Genomic DNA, 8,522 nt, shown 5'->3' with positions numbered 1-8,522 from the left:
TTTTTTTTTTTTGGGAGGGGGCGGGGGTGTCTCACCCTAACCCTTGTTTTAGAGGGATATGTGAATGTTTGTTTGTTTCCTCATTCTTTTTTTCTTCGAATGTGTTTGTTTTTTTTGTTTTCGTTTGTTTTTGTCTTGCGCGTGTAGGAGGAAATGAAGAAGAAAATGAAAGATATGTGGCACACAGTGAAACATGGGAGACATACTTTAAACGTCTTTTCATTTGTTGTTGTTGCTGCTCTTTTTCTTTTTTTTCATGTTTAACACTAACACTTTTTTCCTTTTTTTTTTTCTTAAGATTTTGTTTACGCTCCCCTGAAGATCGTATAAAAAAATGGGCTCTGGCAGGAGAGGGATCGGTGTAGTTTTTGGTGATATGTCTGTTTTTGACATTTTCTTTTTTACGCCTGAATTATAGTGTGATTTCTTTTGTTTCTTTTAGCAGTTGCCGTGACGCCGCATCAAATGGCGTATAGTTTCGTCTTTTGTTGTTTCATGTTTTTTTTTATTTTTCTGTTGTTGTTGGTGTTGTTTTGGGGTGCTGTTTTTTTGTTGTTGTTGTTGTCAATTAACTCTTTTCTCACTGCAACTTTGTGACAAGCGGGTTGCTGAGTGCCTTTGGTTGTTTCGTCTCAGTTGTCCCGCTATTTTTCTTTTCTAATACTAATTATCTATTGTGCTGGGCACGTGTACACATGCAAGGGAAGAAATTTGTTTGTTTGGTTTTAATGTTCCTTTCTGATGCTTCGTACTCCTATTCCTTTTTTTTTCCCTTCCTTTCCATTTTTTCTATTTGACTTTGTTTTTTTTTTTTAAAAAACCAAACCAAAGGAAACTCATCGACAAAGTTTGATCACCTTCAAATTCATCGCCTTTGCGTATTGTCTGACTGTCTCGTACCCTTTATGTGCTGAGTGAAACGCTTTTATTTTATTTTTTGTAGTTTTTATGTTTTGATCTTCATCGCACTTTTACCTTCTTTTCTTTTCTTTATTTTTTTTTTAATTTTTATCTCTTCACCCATATGATGCGTCACCGCAATGGGCATACAACTCGAGTGCTTTAGATCTATTACTATTAATATATATATATATTAATACGCACATATATGTGTGTTGGATAGGAAATAAAAACATAAGGGTATGGAACATATTCCTGCTGAAGCATCCGCTGATATCACAAGGGAGCAAAACGAACTTAAACTTTTAAATGAATGTTTCTCCAATGCGCGTGCTATTCATTTGATTGTGTCGCATTCGCTCATGCCGACTAGCGGTGCAGCGCTTTGCTCGTCGCTTTTAAATGAAGAAGTCCAATCATATCTTCGGGAAGTGCTGCATAAATATTCGGCGACTGCTGCAATGCGGAAGAAACTAAAATCGGTGAAAATATTATATTTCTTACAGTGCCTGACAGATGAGAAGGTGCGGGATGAATTTATCTGTGCAGCAGCGCATCCGTCGTTCTCTGAGAGTTTGTGATGGTGTTGCATATATATATATATTTTTATTTTTGTTTATTTCGTGACTCCTGGTGCTTTTTTCCTTCGAAAATTATACTCCGTTGCTTTTTTTTTTTACGGCTCGGGGATTAGTAGCGGGCAACTTCTCACCCCTTCGCACTCTACTTTTGTGACCGGTTTTCCACCTATCTGCTGAAGTTGTTGTTGTTGCTTTTCGCAATTCACATCAATAAACAATTGTGTTCACTGCCACACGCACGAGAAGAAAAAAAAAAGAAAAGGATCAAGAAAGAAGGAAGAAAGAAGAAAGAAGGAACAATAACACAGTCATTGGTAATTTCCTTTCCTTTCCTTTGTTGTTGTTACATTGTTTTTGGTTACTCTCCTTTTTTCCCCCTCTTGTTCTTTATTTATTAATTATATATTACCAGTAAAGCGCAAGGGAGATAGTACACTTGCATTTTTTGGATATGATTGGCACAGTAGAACAAATATTGTACGAGGAGGGCTGCGTGCGTGCTGTGAGGGTGCGATTGCCTTCTCGTGATTCATCTCAAGGAAAGTGTTTATCCCTGGAGGCGTGCGAACGCATTGGACAAGGTTCTTTTGGCACCGTTTACAGAGCCTCTTGTGATGAATATCCGAGATTGGCATTAAAGATTACAACAGGAAAGGTTACACGGCTCAAGCAGGAACTGGAAGTGCTTGGAAGGGTCTGCACAAAAGGAAAACTCCTGCTGCCACGGTTTTTATTTGGTGCATTGAATAAGTCCGGGGACCTCATGGCTGTGGGGATGGAATTGTGTTTCCCACACACACTGCATGACTTCCTTCTGTCAAAGTGTCTAACAGATGAGGCGGACAAGTTGTTCGTTGCATACCAAGTAGTGCAAGCAGTGGCGTACGTCCATGAACAACATTGCATCCACAGGGATGTTAAACTTCAGAATTTTGTCTTCGATTTGGATGGTAACTTAAAACTCATAGATTTTGGACTTGCGACGTCTGTGTGGAACCCTCCTCCTGGAGATGTAGTCGCTGGCACTATCGCATTCATGGCCCCGGAGATGGCTCATAACGCTTTACACAGGGATCAGAGAGTTAGCGTTGGTGCGGCAGCAGATGTGTGGTCTGTGGGAATGGTGCTTTTTTCAATTTTCGCACAACGGAATCCGTATGCCTCCACAGGTGCCCCGCGGATGACAGAGAGAACTGCTGACACCAATATGCATAACACTGCTGCCATACCCACCGACGCCTCTCCGAATGACAAGCAGTCCCACGAAATACCGAAGGAAAACGCTGAGTTGCTTCGTCGTGTCGCTGCCGCTGAATGGTCGTGGCCTAGTGGTTGTAGCGTCTCCAGGAAGCTACGGGGACTTGTGGACTTCATCCTTGTCCCTGATCCACAAAATCGTCCAGATATCAACGCTCTCCTCATGAGACCGGAATGGGGCGATAGGCGCAGAGCAACCCCAAGGGTGGTAACTACTTTCCTCGGCGTGGAGGATGATTTTCTACTTTCGCACGATGAGTCTCATTTGCTGCGTGCTGTCGAGCAGCGAAGTGCCGATGTGAACGCAAGCCTCACAGAAAGCAGAATAAGAGGTTCTGACGAGGAAGAGACGGAGGAGGGACACCGTTCGTCTTTGAAATTCGTCGCTAGGGAGGAGTTATCGGTGGGTGGTGTGCCGATACATCAAGTCTACGATGTAAGGCCCGACCCTAAAGTGAAAAAGCCTATTCGTGAGATTTCGTCTGTTATAGCCGAGGAAACAGAGAGGAGCCTGAAACGGAGCAGGTCGAGATCCGCTAGGGCCGCGGCTTCGTCAGCGTCACGTGCAAACTCTCGCGTGAATGCAAGAAGTAGGACAGTAACGCCTGTTCCTTGCACAACGGAAGGCCGTGGAAATGCGGATTTCCCTACAGGCAGTGCCGCAGCCTCATTGGTATTGTTGGAGGCGGAGGGCAAAGAAGAGACGAAAACAGGATTGAATATCGGCCAGCGCTCACCACAGGGGCGTCAACCTCGTTCGAACAATGTGGATCGAGCGAAGGGTATAAATCTCGTGGGGAAAAGAGATCCCAAGCCAAAAAGTGCAAATGGCACTGTGCAACGGAGCACATCGCCTATTGAACATACGGTTGATACCAAACGAGGGGGAGGGAACAATAGCCATGGAGTTGGGGCAAGGCGAGGCAGCACTGTTACGGCCCGTAAAAAGAAGGGGAATGGGGCGGAGGTTGTATCAGGATTTGTTACCATGGAGAATGCTGTGCGAAACGTCAAAACGTCGCTTTTACTCTTAGAGCATTCATGCATGGTGACCCGGCTATCCACTGTCGTGACGGAGTTATTTGATCGAGAGCATATGGTGTGGTTGGAGAAAGAGCAGCGAAAGTCCGCCACTCACCCGCATACATTCAGGGAAATGGGTCGCGCAAACAAGAAGTACAGGTACGGCTTCGTATGTGATGTCTGCTGTTTTGAATTCGAACCAGTTGGATCAAGTATGTACTTCTTTCACTGCCAATGCGGTAGGGACATGTGTCCAAAATGTTACGAGGAGTATGCCAATAATTACACCTGCGACGCCTGCGGCAGGGAGTTTGCCAGTTCAGGTGCGCTTCGCAGGCACAGTTGCTCGTGCGTGAAGAGGCTAAATGATGCAGCTACAGTGAACAAGCCAAGGGGGAGATCTCAGGGGCGTCGCAGTCGTAGTGTTCCAACCGAAGCTGCTAGGACTGGTGTAAAAAGTCGGTTGGAGGTGAAACCAGTCAGTCCGAAGCGTGGTCGGCCGAAACGACGAGCATCGGTGCCAGCACTGGAACGCAAGAGGTCTCGAGAGCCGGCGGCTGAGGTAGTGGGAATTGTGGCGCGGAGGAAGGCAGAGCGTTTGTCAATGAGTAAATCGGAAGTTGTACCGCCGCCAAGGAGGTTCGAAGGAATACCCCGCACGCTAAGTGGTGAATGGAAACCGATGGAGCGTCTCTCTGTCGGGTCTCGGAGTGTCCCACCCACACCTGAGGAACGTCACATGCTGCTTAACGGTGATTGGATACGCTACTACCACTTTTATCCTATGGAGGAAGAAGGAGGCGACTCAGTCGCTGTCACATATCATATTCAGCCGGGACGTACTGGTGTTACATTTTTCAACCATAGTTTTTCTGTGCACTCAGCTGTGCTGTCAGTGTTGGAACACATCGTATACGTCGTAGATCGTGTTGATATCGAGGAAGATAATGACGTGGCGCGTATCTTGTCGTTGGCACAAGCATTGAATGAGGAGAAGAAGATCTACGATGTCCTTCAATTGGTCGAAACCCACGACACACATATGTTAAAACAGCGGCGGTCTCCCGGTATTATGTCTGTTTATTGCCCACCACAAACAGCATTTCAATGCAATGGTGATCCCTTTGTATTTGTTCGCTGGTACCGCTTCCATATGGAAAACTCTATGAGTGGCTTTATGCTCTCCAACGGGGCTGTGCAGGTGTTTGTAGGCGGGAAATACGAGTTACGGTGGCTGGATGACAACAGAAAGTTTATTGTGCGCAGTAATGGAGTTTGTGAGGTGCTTGATGAGGAAAAATTCCCCCTTTCGGAGGAACTCAACCAGATGCTCTACGGTGGCGTGTAAAAGTGATGTACGTAAAGAATTACAGATAGCCCTCTCTTTTTTTTTATTTTTTTTTCCGTTTCCGTCTGCTGTCGCATTTCATGTGTGGGTCTGCGAGTTGCGGTTATCATTCGTTGAACCATGAGACATTTCTTTGAATGTATTAGCCGCAAGCAGTCTTTGACGCATGTATACATATGCTCCTAAATCGTGTGAAGTAAAAGAGCAAAAAAGGAACAGCAGCGGATGAGAGGCCTATAGCAACTGAAAAATAACCCCATAGACCACTTTACACATCAACCTCCTTATCCAACAGTGGGAAGAGTCGTATACATGGCCGCGGCTAAACACTTACATCTTTTTTTTTATCTTTAGTGTAGTCTAATTTTCCCCCCGTTTGTGTTTTGCTGAATTCTGAATTCCACGACACTGTCTTTTCTTCTTCTTCTTCCGTCTCCTTCCTCCTAATTTGGTGGTTGGTTCACGGCCTCCGGGGCAGACATTGCCGCAATTAACTCGTATAGTTTTACTACTACCACTACACGCATGCCTGTTTGTGCAGCTTGTGCGCGTGCGCGTGCGCAGTTCTTTGCCCTTGTCTCTGTTTTTTTCTTTTCTGTTGACGACTTTATGCATTCGACACTTGTCGCAGTTGACTTCTCCGCACTTTGTTTTTTTTCTCTTCTTTTTTTATTTTTTTCGCCAACCCACCTCACGCTTTCCCACTTTTTTTTTCTTGTGGTATCCAGAGCGATACCATCCAAGTACAACGCACTAGAACACTTTGGCGCTTGGTTTATTTCTAGCAATCAAGAAGAAGCGAGTGTACAAAAAAGGTGCCATTCAAAGAATAAATAATAGTTAGAGTAGTGGAGGAGGCCCACACCGAAGGGAATCAAGAGACCCCTGCGTTTCACGCTTTTGCTGCGAGTTCTTTTCAACACCAGTGGAAAAAAAATAAGAAAAGAAAGGCAAAGGGAGGAAAGAGGTAGTAATAGTTTCTTTATTCTTCTATTCTTTTTCTTTTTTCCACTTTGGGTACGATGGAAACATTCCGTGAGCGCACATTAGCCAATCGTTATCAACCGCGTCAACACCTCCCACCCGAGTTTCCTGGGGTATTGAAGGAATATGCCCGCGAGGTGCTACGGGAGCAACCGGAAGATATTTTGCAGTGGAGTGCCAACTACTTCAAACGACTAGCACGTGAGATGGACGCAAAACCTGCCGGAGAGCATCGTATGACGGCACCAGCGTTGCCACACCTCGAATCACGACCCAACACACGGGAGGAGGAAGAGGAGGAATATGGGGAGCGGTTGCAGCAATATATAGATATGTTTGTTGAACATGATAGCGAAAACAATGGGGTTCTACCCGTGAAGGCGATTAAGGAGGCTTTACTCAAATCATACGGATTAACTCTTCCCCAAGCTCTCTATGTTCTGACGGCCACGCAACTGGTTGAGAAGGAACCAGTGAACTATGCAGAGTTCGCGTGTGAGTCGTTTCCAGCGTTGCGTTTCGTTTGGAGTACCGAGCACAACTTTCAGGTGAGCAACCGCGAGGATACCACTGTACATGGGCTTTCAAGGATTGACGTGCAGCAGGAATTTTTGAAACTTTTACGCTTCGCTGACCGATCCGATACTTCTTTGCTATCAATTGACCAGTATATGGATGTACTGCGCTGCGCACCTTACCATCTCACAACTCGTGACCTTCGGATTTTACGGGTTGAAGCTGAGCTTAACGAGCGCCACGAGGTAAACTATGAAGAGGAACTGCTCCACATATTCGATCGACTTCTGTTGGCAGAACAGTTTGCTCAGTTGGACAGTGACGACTGACAAGGCAGAACTTCGCCTTCGCTGCAGTATTAGGGGCGGGCCAAGCATAAAACGTTTGCATCCGAAACACATGCAGAGAAGGAAGTGTTTTTGTGGTGCGCGTATAGTCGTAACATGTACCATCACTTCGGGCGCGCGCGTGTGGTGCATTAACACAGGATGCAGCAGGCTGGGTGCGTATATGTAACATGTATATATATACATGTGTAGATATGCATGTGTGTAGATACGTAAAGCTGCAGGCGGGCTGCGCTTTGCAAAACGAGACGTAAACGCGGTTTCATACCGCTCTTGATATAGACGCCCATCCCTTCCCCCCTCTATGAAACTTTTTATTTGGTTTATAGCATACCAACCACTGCCTTCTCTCTCTCTCTCTACTTTTTTTTTTTTCGTTGTCATTACATATATACATATATATATATATACTTACATCGTCCCCGAAGCCTTAGTGTAGCTGCGCACGCTCCCTTGGGGGAGAGCAGTGGCAGTCTTTTCACTACTTTTCGGTAACCGGTGCTCTTGAGGGCGATAGCAAACACATGGATGTCAAGACCCTCTTAGCTCTGGCCCAGAGCGCAACGGATGTGGGGAATGTAGGCGCTGCACAAGAATTCTACGAGGTCGCGTTGACAAGAGAGCCAAACAACATTGATGTTCTCGAGGCGTACGCGGACTTGATGATTTATCACGTGCAAGATGTTCACCGTGCGAAGGAGATGTTGCGTCATGCCATTGAAGTTGACCCACAACGCGGTCACGTGAAGTACCTAAACCTCGCTCAGCTTTGCGAGGGTGAAGAGGCGCTGGGATACTACCAGCGTGCCCTTCCCGTGATTCAAACGGAGTTGCATGCGTGTAGGAAGAAGAAGAAGAGAGAGGCCCTAATGGAAACGCTATCAACTGTTCACTGTGCCATTGCCGAGCTCTTCCTGACGGATTTGTGCGATACTTCGGGGGCTGAGCAGCGTTGTGAGGAAGCAGTTGAGCAAGCGATGAGATCCAACGCTCGAAGCGTGGAGGCTCATCAGCTTCAGGCATCACTGCGGCTCAGTCAGTCACGACCTGAGGAAGCACTACAGTCACTTCGACGCGCGGTTGAATTAACACACTCTCTTAGTGAAGTGCACCAGCCAACGTATGAATCAAAGGTGGAGCTTGGCCGCCTGCTCATGCAGGTATCACCCCCAGACGCGTATCGTTTCTTGCTTGAGGTCCTTCATATGGGTGAGAACAATCCCTACATTTGGTTCCTCCTTGGGGAAGCAGCGCGGCTTCGCCAACGTTACATCGATTCGGCTCGCCTACTCCGTCGTGCGCGTGTCTTGTTGACGCTCTCGGGCGGTGATGCGGATGCATTGCAGGAGGTGGACACAGCCATTGGTGTTTTAGTAGAGGAAATGGGTGGTCCCGCGGCTGTGGAGCAGATTCCCGACATGGATCATCCAAATCCCATTGAACTTTTGCAACCAGAGGACGATGAGGTGGTTGCTAATGATGACAACGGCGATGAGGAGGGGGATTTGGATGAACCCGAGTGGGAGTCGTGCGATGAGGGTGATGATGACATCGCTTAACATGTGC

At 46.4% G+C, this 8,522-nt stretch overlaps 4 protein-coding genes across 4 annotated transcripts; all 4 read left to right on the top strand.

Moving 5' to 3' along the window:
• Positions 1–1,142: 1,142 nt before the first annotated feature.
• On the top strand, positions 1,143–1,481 carry TEOVI_000245500 (uncharacterized protein; the record flags this gene model as incomplete). Its single annotated transcript, XM_067225532.1, has 1 exon — positions 1,143–1,481. The coding sequence occupies one exon, from the start codon at positions 1,143–1,145 to the stop codon at positions 1,479–1,481; it is 339 nt and encodes a 112-aa protein (XP_067081633.1).
• A 451-nt stretch (positions 1,482–1,932) lies between these two features.
• TEOVI_000245400 (kinetoplastid kinetochore protein 3) lies at positions 1,933–5,109 on the top strand (the record flags this gene model as incomplete). Its single annotated transcript, XM_067225531.1, has 1 exon — positions 1,933–5,109. One exon carries the CDS (start codon positions 1,933–1,935, stop codon positions 5,107–5,109), a length of 3,177 nt encoding a protein of 1,058 aa, XP_067081632.1.
• A 1,022-nt stretch (positions 5,110–6,131) lies between these two features.
• Positions 6,132–6,938, top strand: TEOVI_000245300 (Regulatory subunit of type II PKA R-subunit, putative; the record flags this gene model as incomplete). The annotated part of the gene is made up of 1 exon (XM_067225530.1): positions 6,132–6,938. One exon carries the CDS (start codon positions 6,132–6,134, stop codon positions 6,936–6,938), a length of 807 nt encoding a protein of 268 aa, XP_067081631.1.
• A 542-nt stretch (positions 6,939–7,480) lies between these two features.
• On the top strand, positions 7,481–8,515 carry TEOVI_000245200 (uncharacterized protein; the record flags this gene model as incomplete). The annotated part of the gene is made up of 1 exon (XM_067225529.1): positions 7,481–8,515. The coding sequence occupies one exon, from the start codon at positions 7,481–7,483 to the stop codon at positions 8,513–8,515; it is 1,035 nt and encodes a 344-aa protein (XP_067081630.1).
• Between the last annotated feature and the right edge of the window lie 7 nt (positions 8,516–8,522).

Source organism: Trypanosoma equiperdum (genome assembly GCF_001457755.1).
Source record: "Trypanosoma equiperdum strain OVI genome assembly, contig: ctg_550, whole genome shotgun sequence".
NCBI lineage: Eukaryota > Euglenozoa > Kinetoplastea > Trypanosomatida > Trypanosomatidae > Trypanosoma > Trypanosoma equiperdum.
The sequence above is the reverse complement of the archived record's forward strand: the minus strand, read 5'-3'. Positions and strand labels throughout refer to the sequence as shown.